At 38.3% G+C, this 17,026-nt stretch overlaps 6 protein-coding genes across 6 annotated transcripts; 3 read left to right on the top strand and 3 right to left on the bottom strand.

Moving 5' to 3' along the window:
- Positions 1-1,512: 1,512 nt before the first annotated feature.
- On the top strand, positions 1,513-4,685 carry LOC106343762 (YTH domain-containing protein 1). Its single transcript, XM_013783064.1, has 9 exons — positions 1,513-1,677; positions 1,870-1,916; positions 2,057-2,181; positions 2,270-2,348; positions 2,466-2,530; positions 2,594-2,785; positions 2,867-3,346; positions 3,841-4,227; positions 4,312-4,685. The coding sequence occupies exons 2-9, from the start codon at positions 1,889-1,891 to the stop codon at positions 4,456-4,458; spliced, it is 1,503 nt and encodes a 500-aa protein (XP_013638518.1). The 5' UTR covers positions 1,513-1,677; positions 1,870-1,888; the 3' UTR covers positions 4,459-4,685.
- Positions 4,686-4,863: 178 nt separating this feature from the next.
- Positions 4,864-5,893, bottom strand: LOC106344291 (putative F-box/FBD/LRR-repeat protein At5g44950). Its single transcript, XM_013783696.1, has 2 exons — positions 5,094-5,893; positions 4,864-4,979 (listed from the first exon to the last, which is right to left on the bottom strand). The coding sequence occupies exons 1-2, from the start codon at positions 5,857-5,859 to the stop codon at positions 4,864-4,866; spliced, it is 882 nt and encodes a 293-aa protein (XP_013639150.1). The 5' UTR covers positions 5,860-5,893.
- Positions 5,894-6,168: 275 nt separating this feature from the next.
- LOC106294874 (tRNA pseudouridine synthase A) lies at positions 6,169-9,303 on the top strand. The gene is made up of 10 exons (XM_013730567.1): positions 6,169-6,761; positions 6,886-6,942; positions 7,189-7,266; positions 7,382-7,435; positions 7,669-7,751; positions 7,951-8,050; positions 8,209-8,271; positions 8,489-8,731; positions 8,846-8,906; positions 9,002-9,303. Exons 1-10 carry the CDS (start codon positions 6,522-6,524, stop codon positions 9,097-9,099), a joined length of 1,077 nt encoding a protein of 358 aa, XP_013586021.1. The 5' UTR covers positions 6,169-6,521; the 3' UTR covers positions 9,100-9,303.
- A 220-nt stretch (positions 9,304-9,523) lies between these two features.
- On the top strand, positions 9,524-11,190 carry LOC106294875. The gene is made up of 4 exons (XM_013730568.1): positions 9,524-9,917; positions 10,002-10,624; positions 10,706-10,906; positions 10,991-11,190. The coding sequence occupies exons 1-4, from the start codon at positions 9,719-9,721 to the stop codon at positions 11,030-11,032; spliced, it is 1,065 nt and encodes a 354-aa protein (XP_013586022.1). The 5' UTR covers positions 9,524-9,718; the 3' UTR covers positions 11,033-11,190.
- Positions 11,191-11,231: 41 nt separating this feature from the next.
- LOC106294873 (ATP phosphoribosyltransferase 2, chloroplastic) lies at positions 11,232-14,131 on the bottom strand. Its single transcript, XM_013730566.1, has 11 exons — positions 13,794-14,131; positions 13,590-13,649; positions 13,366-13,479; positions 13,114-13,179; positions 12,941-13,048; positions 12,756-12,839; positions 12,343-12,444; positions 12,135-12,248; positions 11,977-12,057; positions 11,772-11,891; positions 11,232-11,579 (listed from the first exon to the last, which is right to left on the bottom strand). The coding sequence occupies exons 1-11, from the start codon at positions 14,058-14,060 to the stop codon at positions 11,484-11,486; spliced, it is 1,212 nt and encodes a 403-aa protein (XP_013586020.1). The 5' UTR covers positions 14,061-14,131; the 3' UTR covers positions 11,232-11,483.
- Positions 14,132-14,186: 55 nt separating this feature from the next.
- On the bottom strand, positions 14,187-15,649 carry LOC106294877 (cx9C motif-containing protein 4). The gene is made up of 2 exons (XM_013730569.1): positions 15,419-15,649; positions 14,187-14,410 (listed from the first exon to the last, which is right to left on the bottom strand). The coding sequence occupies exons 1-2, from the start codon at positions 15,502-15,504 to the stop codon at positions 14,305-14,307; spliced, it is 192 nt and encodes a 63-aa protein (XP_013586023.1). The 5' UTR covers positions 15,505-15,649; the 3' UTR covers positions 14,187-14,304.
- Positions 15,650-17,026: the final 1,377 nt, after the last annotated feature.

Below are 17,026 nucleotides of genomic sequence, written 5' to 3'. Positions count from 1 at the left end.
GTGGAAGGTGTGAACACTTAGGACACAAGGAAAAAAGATGTCTACTTCCAGCTGTTGATTCAAACGTGGAAATAAGGTCCACACATGAGGATTTATCTGCTGAAGAACCTCAGCCTGAAATGGGAAAGATACTAGCTCAGTCTACTGTTGCATCAGATCAATTGGTATCAGAAGCTGAAAATTAGATGTCACAAGTGAATGTTGAACCGAAGCATCTCTCTACTCCAGTAAACAACCCCACTCACTCTAAGGTACATATAGCCAATGGCTCCAACTCTCATTTCACTTCCTCACCATTAGCAGACACACAATCTGCTCCAACTAAAACCACTATTATGGAAGAAATTCCATCTCCTGTTATTGTCTTTGAGACCAACTTGGTTTCAATGGACAATTCATTGGTCCCTCCACACTCTCATGCACATGACAGCCCTCCTACCAATCAAATTGCTCATATTGTGCAAGATGATGGAGAAGGGTCTATGAGTGAAGCTACGGCAAACCTCAACATGTCTCGAGGTGGTAGGCCAATAAAACCACTCCAAAAATTTGAAGATTTGGAATGAAAAACGGTAAGAAGAAAGGGTAAAAGAGGTCGTCGAGGCCGCGGAAACCACCTGCCATCTTCCTAATAGTTTCATCCTTCTCTTGTTTCATTAAGCTTATGAATCATAAGTCTTCTCTTTTGTAAGCTAATGCTTGGTTCAATATGAGGCATGTCTCATCTTACTTTCTAAAACTTTATGGTTGTTCAACCGTACATATACATTGTATGTTTTTTGTAGTTTAATTTGAAAGCCATTTTACAAAAAAAAAAAATGATTACCGTAAAATACAATGTTGGAAAACTATCTAGTATATGAATCTTATCATGTTTTCCCTATACTTTACTGTGAAAAACATACGTTATTCTGGAATAGAATCCATACAAATAATTAATTAGTACTAAAAATCAAAATAATTATAAGGCCTGTTATCCAATCATATATTAAATTTTTTAACTATATACGGAGACGATTCAAAGCCACTGAGAGTAGATTCAAAAAGATATATAATTTGTCAGAGTAATGTTATTTTGTTAGTCAAAGCTGTTTTATTTTTTATTTTTGACTGTAACTTTCATAGCGTCGTTATCTAGGCAAAGCGAGCTTCAATGGTGTAGTGAAAAAAGAAACAAAAAGCTTCGTCGCAAGGAAAATACACACTACTTTTATTAAATATTACCATATAATCAGCTACAATTCATTTTATTTTATGAAAATGTGACACTAGATTTCTATCTCGTCCGTCAATAGATCATTACATGCATGCATGTGGTTTAAGGTTATGCTTTGTCTGAGTATTTGTATTTAAGGAAAACAGATGGACTAGTAGTGAAAGCGTTTATATTTGAAGCCCAATTAGAGATTTACTCAGGCCTTTGAGGCCCAATTTGAGAGCATGGGAATCCAACGGCCAAGCTATTATCCACAGTGAAAAGCTATTAAAAGTAGTTTAGGCCGTCAGATGTTTTCCTTTTACGCAAGGGTTCGTTCCTCGACGCTAACTTCCCTCTCCAGAGTCCACACACTTCACACACAGACCTAAACCTCTTTGTCACGTTCTCAAGCGGTCTCCACCGTTGGTTTTCCGGCGAATCTAGCCTCGTCTTCGTCGGTTACTTCCCTTTTTCTTCAGGTCTTCTTCTTTATGACTCCCCTGTATTTATATGTATCTGCTTTTGCTTGCAACTAGTGACTGATTTGTTTACCGCGTGGAGAATTCTGAATCATTCTACTCTTAACTAAAGCAAGCATAAAAACAAAATCAATTTGAGTCGTGGACTCTTCATACTAACCTTATATTTTGGTTCCCCTTTATTGGTTGCAGTGTATCTTGAAGATTTCTAATGGCCACTGAGAGGAACGCTATGGACTGTATCCTTTTCTACCGGCGCTTTATTTTGATTGATCTGTGCTTTTCTTACTTGATTGGTTTTTTACTTTAGTAGATTCTAAGATGTTTTTTTTTTTTTTGCTATATCAATTTGTGTTTGCCCCTTGATAATTAACTCTAGCCGAGCTGCAAACTGTAACAGATTCAGATTCGACACCAAAGAGACATAATGAGGTATTTAAAATCTTATTAGGCGAGCTGCAAACTGTAACAGCTGCAGATTCTACACCAAAGAAACATGATGAGGTATTCAAAAATCTTATTAGCCTCGTTCTGAATCTCTGTTTATACTGTTGGCAAAGGTTTCTTAATTTTATGCTGGTAATCTTTTCAGTCTCCTCCAACAGATGACACAAGTCGTACCGTCACAGGGTCAACTACCTCATCTGTGACCGTTAGTGCATGTGCTAATGGTAATACAACCACCTGGTTAACCGGATATATTCTATTATTACCGGGTGTATATTTTAAGAACGATCTATAACTGTTTTTTCATGTCACTGTGGCTTGTGTTGTGATTTGCTTTGCAGGAACTGACGTAGTCTCTTCTCAGCCAAATGGAAATGGTCAAGCATATGCTACGGATTTTCCAAAGGTTTGATCGTTTTTGTCCATTGGCTTTTTTTTTAGCTCATATAATAAGTTCATTTTTCTGCAGGCAAGTCACCGTGACAAAAACAACAGTTCATATAATAACTATCAAGATTCGAATCTTCACGGTGATCGAGCAGTAAGAAGCTATTGTTGGTCTCAAACTTCAGTGTCGTCTACAAAGCCTCCAGGAAATCTCAATGTTTATGGTCAACTTCCTTCCTTTACACAATCACATGCGTTCAGACCAACATTCAAGGTACCTAGTCGTATCTATATTTTCTGTATGTTCTGTCCAGAAAATCTGAGGTTGAAAGCTCTTTTCTTTTTGCCTTATCAGGGAAAGCAAGCGGCAGGACAGTTTACAAAACATGCCAATCAAAAGACAAGCTCAGTCCCATATAGCGGTTACTACGGTAATGGAAACACAAATAGTGGTTTCAGGGATCAGAGAGATGAACACAGGAAGCCTGAGAGAAACGGAGAATCTGATTCATTGGTTGAAATGAAATGCGGTCCGAGAACCAGTGCAAAGACTCATCCTCCTTCTGACTCATCATCATCACTCAAGCAGAACAGTTCGTTTGTATTGGATCTTCGTAGAGAGATGTTTAACCTCCCAGATTTTCAGACCGACTACGAGAATGCCAAGTTCTTCGTGATCAAGTCATACAGCGAAGATGATGTTCACAAGAGTATCAAATACTCCGTGTGGTCAAGCACTGTCAATGGAAACAAGAAACTAGATGCAGCTTACCGTGATGCTGAAGCAAAAACACTCGTTGATGGCAAGAAACGTCCCATTTTCCTCTTCTTCTCGGTGAGTGAGCTTAAAGATGTGTCTTGTCTCCTTTCCTTTATCTGGTTTAGTAGTAGGCCTGCGGGTTTGGTTTCTTCGGTCAATTCAGGTTGTTTAGTTCGGAATTCGGTTAGTTCAGAATTCGGTTAGTTCGGGTCGAAGTCTTGTGGTAGTGAACCGTGAAAATGTTTGGTTTTCAGTTAGTTCAGTTTCAAAAAAGTTTAGTAAAGTTTTTGGTTTTGCGGTTAGTTCGGTCAAATTTTTGGTGTAAAATAAATAAAACTTGAAAAATTTAGGTTATTTTGGTTAGTTATGATAGTTCGGTTCGAATTTTGGTCAGAATTGGTACTGTTTGGATTTTTTTTTAGAAAACCAAACTAACCAATAAACAACCAGAAATCAATTTTCTAAGCTGTCGAACCGAACTAACCGAGAACTTTTCGGGTCGGTTCGGTTTGGATAATAACCGCAGGCCTATTTAGTAGTAACCATGATTGATTTGTTTTTTGATTCAGGTGAATGCGAGTAGACAGTTTGTTGGATTAGCAGAGATGGTTGGATACGTGGACATGAACAAGGATTTAGATTTCTGGCAAGTTGACAAGTGGTGCGGCTTCTTCCCTGTCGAGTGGCATGTGGTTAAAGACGTCCCTAACTGGGAGCTATGCCACATCGTACTCGACAACAATGAGGGCAAGGCGGTTACTCACACGAGGGATACTCAAGAGATCAAACTCAGAGAAGGTCTCCAAATGCTTTCAATATTCAAGAAGTTTTCCGCGGTGACGTCTTTGTTAGATGACATGGACTTTTATGAAGAACGAGAGAAGTCTCTTCGGTTGAAGAAGGAGCATAAACCAGCTACTCTTCGCATGGATCTCTTCAAAGAGAAAGACTATGATGTAAAGATGCTCATGACCTTTTAACTTCTTTAACTTTTTCTTTTTGTCTAAAACCAAAACTATATTTGTGTTTATTTGCATCAGTATGAGAATGGAGGTAACAGGAGAATGAATCAAGATAGAGGATATAACTGGAGCAGAACACAACAGTCTCTTGTCAATCAAACCAAGAATCTCTCCATAAGAGGAGGCTACTCTGTGTCCAAGAATAACACTCGCAATCCTAGATGAGACACCCTTCTTAGTTTTATCTTCTATTTATTAGTGAATTGGTTTTTACTTAGTTCAGGGAATCATGATTGTCTTTTGTTTTCCTTTGTTAGGGCGTTGTGTTTTTTTTTTTCTTTTTTTCCTCTACAGATGTCTTTTGAGAGAGCTTGCAGATTTCATTTTCACAAAACTCATAAACAAATCAATCATTCATAATATTTGTGACCAAAAAAGAAGATACATTTTGTACAGAGAATCATTCATGTAGAAGTAATAATAGAATAGTTAAACACATGTGAGAAAGTACATTATCATCCAATACTTAGTCTCTATGTGTCTCACGCTGAACCTAGAAAGCCTTTTATCTATCAAAAGATAAGCCTAACTGCAATTTTTATGAAGATAGTATGAACCCCACACCAACTTTCAATCACAATCCTCCTCATGTGAAATAGACAAAGAGATTTGACACATGGGATATAGCTTTGTGGATGTAAGAAGCTTCTTGTAGCTCTCTGCCTCTTCACTGGTCATATCAGAATCTCTGAAACTCAATGTCATTTTCTTGAGAGATGCCGAATTCTCAAGAAAGTAATTTACAATTTCAATCCCAGATTCCCTTGATTGAAGATTGGTCATACGAGAATCTATGAAGCTCGAAGTCATTTTCTTGAAGGCTGGCGAATTCTCAAGAAAGTAGTTTACTAGTTTAATCCCATAGTGCTCCTCCTTCATTGTCAGTTTGTTGATCTTGACATGCTCCAAACACCAAGGCGCCTCTCTGGATACGGTTTCCTGTGGCTTCTTCTTTAAAGCAGGAACGTCCGTGGTAAGAGTTTTCAACACAGGAGACCCTGAGATGAGCCTCTCCGTAATCACGAGACCATCATCTCCCATGTAACAAACGTTGTCTAGATGTATGCTCTTGAGACAAGGTAGGGATACTTCAAACTTGGGTTCCTCAAGCCCTACGTTTACGAGACTCAGAGACACTAACCTCTTGCTCACGTAAAGATACTTAGGCATGAAATCAATAGCACGTCGTATATACGTCTCGTTTACTACGTCTAGGTGTTCAACTCCGCGATGAATTGCTTCAGCTATCCACTCCATGACTCTTTCACCACTCTTTTTGACATTCGAATCACCACGCTTTCTTTTTATTCTTAGGGGAGAGTCATACCTGATCTTGAACTTTCGTAGGAACGGTCTTTTGTTCAATAAACTCACCAAGGAGGAGTCGTCTTCGTTACGGAGGAAGTCAGCGGCGTTTACGTCTAGCTCGGAAGTGACCTCTAGCCAGAGAAATCTCCAGCTCTTGGACAAAACGCTTGTCTTAACGGCATCTTTGGTCGGAAGGTACGAGAGTATATGAGTTAGCAAAGAATCTGGCAGCTCGCTGATACAATCGCAACCCACCATGCTTAGAGCACAAGGGACTCTTAGGGCTTCTCAGTTATATTATTAGGAGGACGTTATTATTATATGTTCATAGCTAAAAGAAAAATCCTAAAGTTAATTTTATTAATTACTTGTAACTAATAAAGGAAAATTCATTAGTCTCTGAATTAATAAGGGATAAGGAAAACCACTTGCTTTGTTTTTGTTTTTGTTTTTGTTTTTGTTTTTGAACGTCCCACATCGAGAGCAAGAGGCGAATGCGTTCAATGTCTGATGGTATAAATAAGACGCTGGGCTGCTCTTGCAAATCATACCTTTCTCGGCCTTTTGGCTAAGATCAAGTGTAGTATCTGTTCTTATCAGTTTAATATCTGATATGTGGTCCATCGGGCCGTACGATATTAACTCTATTTTTTAAGGGAGAAAGCCCATTAAGATAGCTTGCTATCTGGGCTTTCACGAGTCGTCCATGCGTTGCACTATTGCACGGGCCTGGCTCAACCCATCAAATATATAGTCTAAATTTTCGGATTAAATAGGCCCAATTCCGACAAAATATTTAAATTGGGCATGACAAGATTAAACTAGCATCCAGACACAACTGTGGTTGGGTAAGACCGTTCGAATAAAAGATTGAAAACTTCTTAAACCCTTGTGCTTTGTCTAATCTGCGGGAGATTAGAATGTCTGATCCTAATACGAAGCATCCTCCAGGGGACTATACAGCTTCTCAAGAGAGGCTATCAAAGGTTGCGAGGATAGATGGATTCAGTGATGAAGAAGAAGGACATGAGTCTGAGCTATCAATGAGCCCAGAAAACCCTAGAGTGCAGCGTTACTTGGTTGCCATTGAGTATGTCGGAACGCGTTTCTTTGGGTCACAACAGCAGCCTAAGGACCGAACCGTCGTCGGCGTATTGCAGGTGATTCGAGAAGTTGGATTCGTATGTAATTTTGTACCACGGAGAAAAGCTCATATTAGTTGTTGACATGTTATCTAGGAGGATTTCGAGTTGTTTAAGTGATACATCTCACGATCCATTGCAGGAAGCTTTTCATAAGTTTATTGGCCAGCCAGTTAAGATCTGCTGCTCAAGTCGAACGGTGAGAGCTTTTTTTTCATAAGTTTATTGGCCACTGAGTTAAAAGTTTTGGTCTTTTTCATCCCGAGCAACTTGAACCTAAAATTCTGTTAGTGGGAACAAATAATCTTTTACACATATTAATGAAGAAATGTTTCATCTATCTACAGAAAGATTTTGAATGAATTAGAGCTAAGCAGAGTTAGGTTTATGATATGCTTGCTCATTATTTTGGTTTAAACTTAAATTGAAATTGTTATGGCTCTAGGATGCAGGAGTGCATGCGCTATCAAATGTTTGCCATGTAGATGTAGAACGAGTCAGTAAAAGAAAGCCTGGTGAAGTGGTATACCTTTTTTTGCACCCACTGCTATTTATTTTGTGGCTTATAATGTTCTTGGCATGATTGCATCTGTTATATAATAATAGCGTTCTCACTGAATCCTATTCTCTAAATGCAGTTACCACCTCATGAACCTGATGTCGTCCAGAAAGCTGTGAACCATTTCTTACAGGTTAATCATTTACATTTTTTTTTTTGTCAAAATTAACTATTGGATACAATGGTGATGTTAATAAAGTTATCATGTAATTGATGAAGCTAACAGAGTTTACCTGAAGTCTACATTTTTGCTAAGAGTTTCTCTGATCTGTATTTTCCTAAATGTGCTTGCCTTTCACCTAGTTTGATGTGATCTAATCTACTACCTAATATTTCACTAAATATCCTTACGTTTTAACTAATCAGAAAAATGAAGGTGATGTTATGGTGATTGATGTTCGGTGTGTCCCAAGTAATTACCATGCCAGATATAAGGCCAAGGAGCGCACGTAGGTATTCTCTGTACATCACTCATTAGAGAAGCTAAGACTCCATTGTTCTAGACATTTCAGTGTTTTTAAGTACATGATGATCATGTTATGGAACATGCTGCAAGAGTGTTAACTAACTTTGAGTTTATATTTTGGTTTTCGAAAATGTCTGACGTTAGTGGACAATAATGAATGTTTTCATGACACTGTGCTGTAGATACTTCTACCGCATGCTATCGGGGCCGGATCCTTTATCCATCTTTGAAAAAGACCGTGCTTGGCATGTTCCTGAGGAGCTAGATCTCCCCGCTATGCAGGTTCACCTACTTCTGTCTTGATGAGCTTTTCCTTTACTGTGATCAATATCAGCAGTGTGATCCAATTCTTTTTATCTTTTCCCTTAAAAGATAACTCATTACCTTACAAAAAAAGAAGAAGAGATCTCTAACGACCGTTGTCGATCATTGTTGCTCAGGAAGCATGCAGAGTTCTTGTTGGATCTCATGATTTTAGCTCCTTCAGGGCAGCTGGTTGCCAGGTCAAATGTCTCTGTAGTTTCTAGTTTAAACATCTCGTTATTTATTTAGTACACTACCAATATAGATTGTATTGAATATTTTTCCTCACCCCATTCAGAATAGGCTGATCAATGCATCTAATTTGTGGTTTGGTAGAACTTAAATATCTAGTGTAGATTGATGTTTTACCAAAACTTGATAAACTTTTGACGAGTGTTTTTTATTTATTTATTGCAGGCAAAGTCACCGGTGAGATCTTTAGATGAACTAAGTGTCACTGAAGTACCATCAACTCCATATTTTCCATCTGCCACGGAAAGTACTTGGAGTAACCCAAACAATGGAGATCCTCTCACATGTTCCAGTCAAACCAAGACTGAGACTGCTGGTGTCACTACAAATGGCGAAGCTTTCGGTATAAGAAGACGACACCGCTGCTACGTCGTAACAGCGCGTTCCCGCGGGTTTCTCTACCACCAGGTTTGATTTTATATCCATTGTCTCTTCTCTTGGTACATCATATTTTTGTAACTGTGGTCTGAGATACTCTTTTTTTTTTAAGTCATGTGGTTTTTATATCTTCATGACGTGCAGGTTCGACTGATTGTAGCAGTACTGAAATGCGTAGGCACTGGAGAATTGACCGTCGTAGACGGTATATTCCTCTCTCTCTCTCTCTCCCTTGTCAAAAGTTATACAGTAATGGTTTCAAAAATATTGAACAAGGGGTTCTTCTATGATTTGCTTCAGTCGAACGGATCCTGAAGGCCAAGGACGTGTCTGTAGCCAAACCCATGGCTCCTGCATCTGGTCTGTACCTTGCGCGTGTCAAATATGAATTCCAATGAAGATTTTCATTTTCTGCTACAGTGTGGTGAGGAGTCAAAGAATGGGGTCCTTGTTCAACAGGCAGTATTAGATAGAGATGCTATGTTCTTCAGATGGATTCCATCATAGAGATCCTTGTTCTTCCTGAGTGATGAAACCTAACGAGTGTGACTTTCATTGTATTACTCCATCATAGATCAAAAATAATATAGTTCAAAAGGATCCATGATGGATTTTTTTTGACAAATGTTATGCAGACTCAAAAGTTTTGAAACGTGCTGATATTGGAATGTTAACGAGTTGAGTTTTGTGGTCCAGGTTTTTATAGGAAGGGAGATATTTGTTACAGATAAAGAGCCTACGTGGCAATGGCTGATTGGATGAGGGGAAGGATTGTGTAAACAGACATGTGGCTAGGCGTAACTGGAAGAGGAAGTTTGTTATCATCAACATTCTTCATTTGTATTTTAGAATCTTTCTTCATTCATAAACTCTTTACACTTGAGCTACGTTTCCTTGTTTTATCTCTTTCAGTCTCGACTCTGTCATCTTCTTCTTCTTCTTCTACCTCTCTGTTGCCCGTCTCATCTTTGCTACTTCTTCTTCTTCTTTGATAAAGTCCACTTTCGCCTTTCTTTCATGATTCTGCACTCTGTTCCGATGCTATCGTCCTTAAGAAACTCCCTCCTGTGGCGGAACAGTACGCCTGCACCTCCGCCTTCCTTCAAAGCAGCTCTCCGCTTTCCCTTCTCTTCCAGTTTAGGAGTTTGTTACAGAACCACAATCTCTCCTCTTTCTTGTTCCTCTGATATTGTCCAGCCCGCCCCTGTTATCACTGGTAAGAATATCTTTTTATCTTTCTCAGCTTCTGAGTTTGCTGGTTGTTTTCTTTAAAACCGTGTCTCTGTCCGTTCCTTCTTAGCCTGGTCGGAGTTCGCTCAAAATGTGTCTGGAGAATGGGACGGTTTCGGAGCAGATTTCTCACGCGAAGGACAACCTCTGGAACTACCCGAGTCAGTGGTTCCAGAAGCCTATCGAGAATGGGAAGTGAAGGTGTTCGACTGGCAGACGCAGTGTCCCACTCTTGCTCAACCCCACCCACAGTACACCTTCCTTTACAAGTCCATCAAACTCCTCCCCACCGTTGGGTGCGAAGCCGATGCCGCCACCCGTCACAGCGTCGACCATAGGAGCATCGGTCCAAGCGCCTTATCCTTCTCTTATTCCGTCTCTGGCTCTTACGTCGCCGTGTGGCGGCCTCTGGGGGACAGCCAGCTGCTAGAGGTGGAGCATTGCCTGGTCAATCCGAACGACAAGGAGTCCCGCGTCAGGATTTTCCAGGTCGTAGAGACCAGAATGTTGTCGTTGCGCAGTTTCAAAGTTTTCCGTGAGCTTTGGTATGGTCCGTTCAGGGACGGCGACCAGCTCGGAGGTTGCGCCACGCGTAGCTCCGGGTTCGCTTCTACACCTGCCACACCAGCTTCGGCGGTAGCCGGTTCTTGGAGAGCTGTGCTTGCTACCACTAGCTTTCACGCCTCTGATTCCGTGAGTTGGCCTGACCTTTTTATGTGTATCCATTCAATAATTGTCATCTACTAAAACTGAAGGTGTATCCTATCCATTCAGGGCTGCATTCAACAATTTACTGGCGAGAAGGTGGTTGAGATTGTGCGAGAAGAAAAGGATCTTTTATTGCTTCCTCAAGACCTGTGGTGCTCACTCCAAGATGGCAAAGATGGCGAGAGATTGTTTTCTGTAGGATGGTTGTTTGAGCCAGGTCATGCTTTCACATCTACCTGTGTCTTCTCCAGCGATTCTAAGCTAGAGGTAAACTATAATCTCTCACTCTCTGTTGACAGTCTTCATCTTGTGTTTTAATTGTTTTATTATCTATCTTTTACTTTTGCGCAGGAGGTAACAATGGGTAGAGAGACTGCCCTCACAGATTTGTGATAAGCTTCAGTAATCCTGTTATTATTTCCTCTATAGGATGTGTCGATATATAATTCAAATTACATTCAGTAATATTAGTACATATTAGAGTGCAGAGCCCTTGTTGGTTCTATAATTACTGGGAAGGATCCAGACTATATAAACCATGTTTCTGTGGAGCTTTATAGCTTTTGCATCTCAATGTCTCAGCCCTGTAAACAATAAAGGATTCATTGTATTATGCAGCCCTGTAAACAATAAAGGATTCATTGTACAAAAAAGATTAGTTCAAAAGACAAAAGTGGAATTTTAATTTCGATAAAATTCTTAAACTATCATCCGGAACTGGATCTGAAAGAAGATACAAAAGACTTAAACGAGACATCTATCAGTTTTTCCTGGAAAAGAACAAAAGTCTACGATTGATTTCGTCTGACTAAGCCAAAGTCTGTCTTGAGTAAGAAAGCAGGCATCAAAGTCCGAGGTTACTCAAAAGCTGACTCCATCTGGGAGTCTCCTCATCAAAAATGTATGTTAGTGGTGAAACCAGCACCCCACTTCCTCCCACCTGCCAATCAACATTTCATGAACCATCACATATCACTAAAACTAAACGTGAGCTTAATTTACACCAATCCGCACAATAAGCAAAGGTGGTTTGGGCTAATAGCTTTTAACTTTTGTGTGAATCTCATAGTAATGAGACATAAGAAGAGTAAAAGTGCACGAGTTGGAAGCAAAGATAGATGACGTTACTTACCGCTCTCAGTTGCTGCACAGACTCGTACAGAGCTTTTTTGGGTACACATATCACAATGGCATAGAACTCAATAGATACTTTTCCATCTCGTTTACAGTAAACTGGACTTATTGTTGGTCCCTGCACATCACAAAAGAAGCACATTACAGATAGACGTTATAAGCCATTCTTCAAGTTGGTACTACAAATGTTCTCAAAGCTCTACCTGCAATCCTGATAATGATGGCTGGGTTTTCAAACGTACAGCCACTTCCTCAGCATCCGTTCCTCTCATGTTTGCAACAACCTGAAGTGAAAACATAGGATGATAGAGAGAGCCAAAGTAGAGATCATGGGATAACATTGCAATTACTCTGCGCATACAGTGAATTGACCAGCCGCCTTCAAATGGGCTTCCAATCTCTCAAGAATCTCATGCACTGTGTCTAGTGCTCCTGTTCTCTCAGTCAATGCCCTCCTGCTTGCCACAAGTGCAGCCTGATAGAACAAAGGAGAAAAGAAAATATTGTTTTGGTAAAACGGTTGCCAAGTTCAGAACAATAACTAACTCCATATATCTTTCACATCAGACCTGGCTTTGCAGAACCACCCCTCCTTCAATCTCTTTCAAGTTGTTCTCTTTAAGAGTTGTCCCACTGCTCACAAGGTCTAAAATGGCATCAGCTATCCCCATCTAATTAACAAGAAAATAATGTTTTAATGAACACTCCACGCAATAGTCATCTCTTTCAGCTAACAAATACAATCCATCATCTCAGACTACTAAGAGCGATCAACGAAAACAAGACCCTACAAGGCGGCTACAAATCTTCCAGAAATGAAATCATGAGTAAAAACGTTCAGTAAGATAGCTATCTTGCAGAAAGATCTAATGTACTCTATATTTTCATACCAAATCCAATCCACCTTATGGAAGCTTACTAGTCTAGTAAGGGAGCATAAGTCGAACTCTAAGGCTGATATGCAGATAGAATAAAATCTTACCGCAGGAGCTGCCTCTAGGGCTCCATCTGCAGTTGAAAAAGTCACGTGCTTGATACCGTTCTCTTTCATAAATTTGGGGCCTAGCTGCAAACACAAATTGGATGATTCCAAAATAATTCAATTGCATTCTGAATAAAAATAAACGGACAGTAATGCGCCAAAGGAGCACTTCTAACTCAACATACATAAGTGAATCCTGTAGCAACTCGTAAAGGTCTTTCCGCAGTCCATTGAGGCATTTGTGCGAGCTCCTTGAGAGAGTTTATATTCTCAAATATCCCATAATTTGGTATCTGAAACCATATGAAAAGAGCATTCAAGACGTCATCTACAGTGATAACTCTAGGAAAGAAGGTACCGCAAGGGAGAGATGACAGTCTCCAAAGTTGAGAGCTTCGTGGACAATGATAAGATCATCATTTCCCTGGAAACAAAATTCAAAACTGGCAATCAGACCATAAGCTAACTCAAACTAGTACAGCTTCGCAATATCAAGGGGATCAGACTTGTTTCTTGATTCTCTACCATGAATATCAGTATAGCTAAGGTTTCCTAGAATCTCAACATGCAAAAATGCTAATCAAGATATATAATAATAATGTAATTATACCTGACCAAACTCACTAACAATGTCAAGACCAACGATGCCTAAATCAAAATCTCCCGAGAGCAACTTCCTGACAATGTCTTTTGGCCGTTGAAACCAAACTTCAGTGTTTGGTAGCTGTCGGAAAATAACAAAAAAAAAAAAAGGAGATCACTCGCTACAAGTTGAGAAACATGCAGCAAACTTTAAAAGCCATTGGCTGTGCTTTCACTCACAAAAGCGTGTACCTGAGGAATCTGAGCAACATATTGCCGCGGATTGACTTGTTTGACAGACAATTGACAATCCTGTAACCGAGAAAGTAAAGCAAATGAGATTGTAAATCAATGTCTCCACTTTGCTAAAGAATGAAGCTTTCGGCACGCTCAGATAACAACCAGCACAAAGAAAACAAAATAAAAATGATTCAAGAAACTCTAAATAACACTCACCTTGAGAAGATCTAGCGTATCGGTGGCCATGCGTCCCTTGCTAGGAAGACCGAGACGAATCTGGTTTCTCGCTGATACGGCGTCGGTGACACCGTTCTGAACAGAGCTCTGAGAGTGGGAGACGCATGAAGTCACCACCATCCTGAGACATCTCTTGCGAGTTCCGGTAACTGAAAGAGTGGTGGGATGAATCGGAGAGAAGACGGAGAAAGAAGGAGGAGGAGGCGAGCGTTGTAGAGTGGCGTCGAGGGGAGTAGCGATTGACATGGTTGCTGCTCGCTCGCAAATGGTCGGCGGATATTAGTTTTTGCAAATATCTCGGCCGGCGGTTATAAAGCAGACACGATTGTCCACGTGGAAACTCGTAATTTTAGAAATGTTTCTTTATTTGGAAAAAGTGACTCTGTCAAATTTATACAAAAATATATCAGAGGAGACAAAAATGAGTAAACAAATGCTCATTGATGTTTTTTTAACTTGATGATGCCTCCTCCTCTCTCGTTGGTTTACACTACTTCTTGATTTGCTTCAAGAGGGCAGATACAGATCCACAGTGCGTTGACTCGTTATTGCATTTCTCACAACAAGCTTGTAACTTCTCTATCACTGTCTGGCACCTGCATTCCCAAATTCACACACAACCTAATCAGCTTTCTCCATTTTGGTTTAATAACACATCGTGTACCAAGAATTTTTCATCTATCTATATCTGTAATCAAAGGTTAACAACCATTTAAACTATTTGTGAAACTGTATAATGCCCTTGACTTCTTGATTGCTACAAGATTTTAACTTTTATGGACAAAAAATATATATATATAAAACCTACACAACCAGTAGGCCAAAATGTTAATCAAAAGGACAGAAACAAAGTGCGGATCCACATTCGTTTTTCTTATAGGTTCAGAGGTAAAGCTTTCAATTGGTTCAGAGGCTCTGAACCAATAAGAAGAGGTTTTGCAGATGGATAACGATAATTAGACAGCTATACCTCTGAAGGCACTGAATCAGAGGTTTCTGGTTTATATATAATAAGCTAAAATTGTAAGAGCTTCTACGTAAACTCCTCGATAATCTTCTGGTATTTGACTTCATAAATCAAAGAATGATGTCAAGGAACCATGGTAAATGCATTGCAAACAAAGTAACAATGCATTCCATACTTTCTCTCCTAAGACAAAAAAAAAATATATATATATATAGTATAGACTGCGATGGTATTTACAAAACAAACCACAAAGATTCAAGGTAAAGTATCTTCTCTCGTTCATGCTTATAAATTATCTAAATCAAAAGCCTGACCATCTAATATTGCTCACAAAAGTGTATCCTGTATTAACAACACCATCAAGGAGCACTGATAGGGTGAAAGAGAGGGAGTATGATCCACTAAAAGCACTAAATAATTAGTCTATAAATCTCCAAATCAAACCTCATTCTTAAGAATGCATCAAAATGTTTTGCTAACAAGAGAAGGAATTTAGCTTAGATGGATCTCCTAATCCACTCTCATCGTAAGCAATCCCATGGAATCTTCTTTAATAAAAGTAAAAACAAATCCTTTCCCATCTAAATCGAATTTACAGACAAATCGCAATGAATAATCAAACGGAATGAGTCGTCACCTTTGCGGAAGAAAATTGTTCTTGGAGAGACAGGCTTGAATGTCGCAAGCCTCTTTCTTGCACGGCTCTTTGCTTGGTTGCGGCATCTCTCTCTCTCTCTCTCTCTCTCTCTCTCGCTCAGGCTTTCACAACTTTTGGGGGTTTTGGATGATTTCAGACTTCTCCGATCACCGACTTGACTTTATCTGCCGCCTCAGGAACTAGTCGTCGGCAGCTTGAAGAAAAAAAAAAACGAACCAAACCGACCAAACTTACTGAACCAACTAAACCATTCAGACACTATAATTTAAACCAAACCGTCTTTAATGGCACTCTAGATTCTGACCCGCCCTTAACCAAAAAAGGGCGGGTATATTTTTTGTTTTACATTTTTTTAAAAAAATTTAATTTTCATATTTATATTTTTCTTTATAATCATATTTATACTTTTCTTTGTAATTGTGTTTCTCTTTGTAATCCTATTTAACAAAATAAAATGAGTTTTATAAATTGTGATCCAATGTAACCACGTTACCTTTAAAACGCAAAACTAATTCTAAAATATAGAATTAGTGGGTTCACTTACAAAAAGAAATATGGGGTTAGTGGGTTACATTTATATTATTTACTTAATAGATAATAACTCTTTAAATAAAAAAAATAGTTAGATCCTACTTTTATTGATTGGTCATATTGTTGTTTTAATAGAATAGATAACATTTAATAAATATTTTTGATCGAATAACCTATTTCGGTCCCGTTAAACTAAATGAGTTTATATGAATGTTTATTTCTATTAAAACCGTTAAACCCTATTTTAACATCTTGTTCTTTGTTAATTGATAAACTTAATGTCTACGTAAAATATTTAAAATTTGAATAAATTAAAGTCTAGTTGAATAAATCCTAATTTTTTAGGTGAGATGTAAGTTATAATTAGTTAAAATAATTAAATATACCAAATTTTATTATTACTAAATATTATATTTTAATAGTCGGTGAAAATAGTATATATCTTCTTTCATAATATTAAAGGTGAAAAAATGAAACTACAATAAGTGTTTTTATTTTGTATTTCTTAACAAATATAAAGTGTCTGTGATATAAAAATTAAATTTCGTACTTTTTAACCGAGATTATAAGAAATAATTAGCATAAAATTATAGAAAGATATGTCAATAATGTAACTGTATACATAATTATATAAAATAATGTGTTCTATTAATAAAAAATTCTAAAAAGAAAAAGGTTCAGATTATCCAATAACACACAAAAGAAAATTTTGATAGAATACTGTTGAAAGGAAGTAAGCAAACTTAGTTTTGATATAAAACCAAAAGAAAAGAATAATTATTATCATTTATATAACAATTGCAATATAAATATTAGAAAGAAGTGGTGTGGCCATCGATAATTATGGAAAGGAGGTTACAAAATACATGTTTTGACCAATAGATGGTAGTTATGGAAATACAGTTTTAATTTCAATTCAGTTTAAAAGTATTATGTTTTATTTTTTTTTAGATTTGATAACATAGAAAAACAATTATTAGACTCAACATATATCAATTGGTCATACTTGTGTTTTAATAGAATATATTTTTTAATTAAACAATAACTTTATTCTAA

Source organism: Brassica oleracea, chromosome C5 (genome assembly GCF_000695525.1).
Source record: "Brassica oleracea var. oleracea cultivar TO1000 chromosome C5, BOL, whole genome shotgun sequence".
Lineage (NCBI taxonomy): Eukaryota > Viridiplantae > Streptophyta > Magnoliopsida > Brassicales > Brassicaceae > Brassica > Brassica oleracea.
Note: the sequence above shows the minus strand (reverse complement) of the source record. Positions and strands in the feature narration are given on the sequence as shown.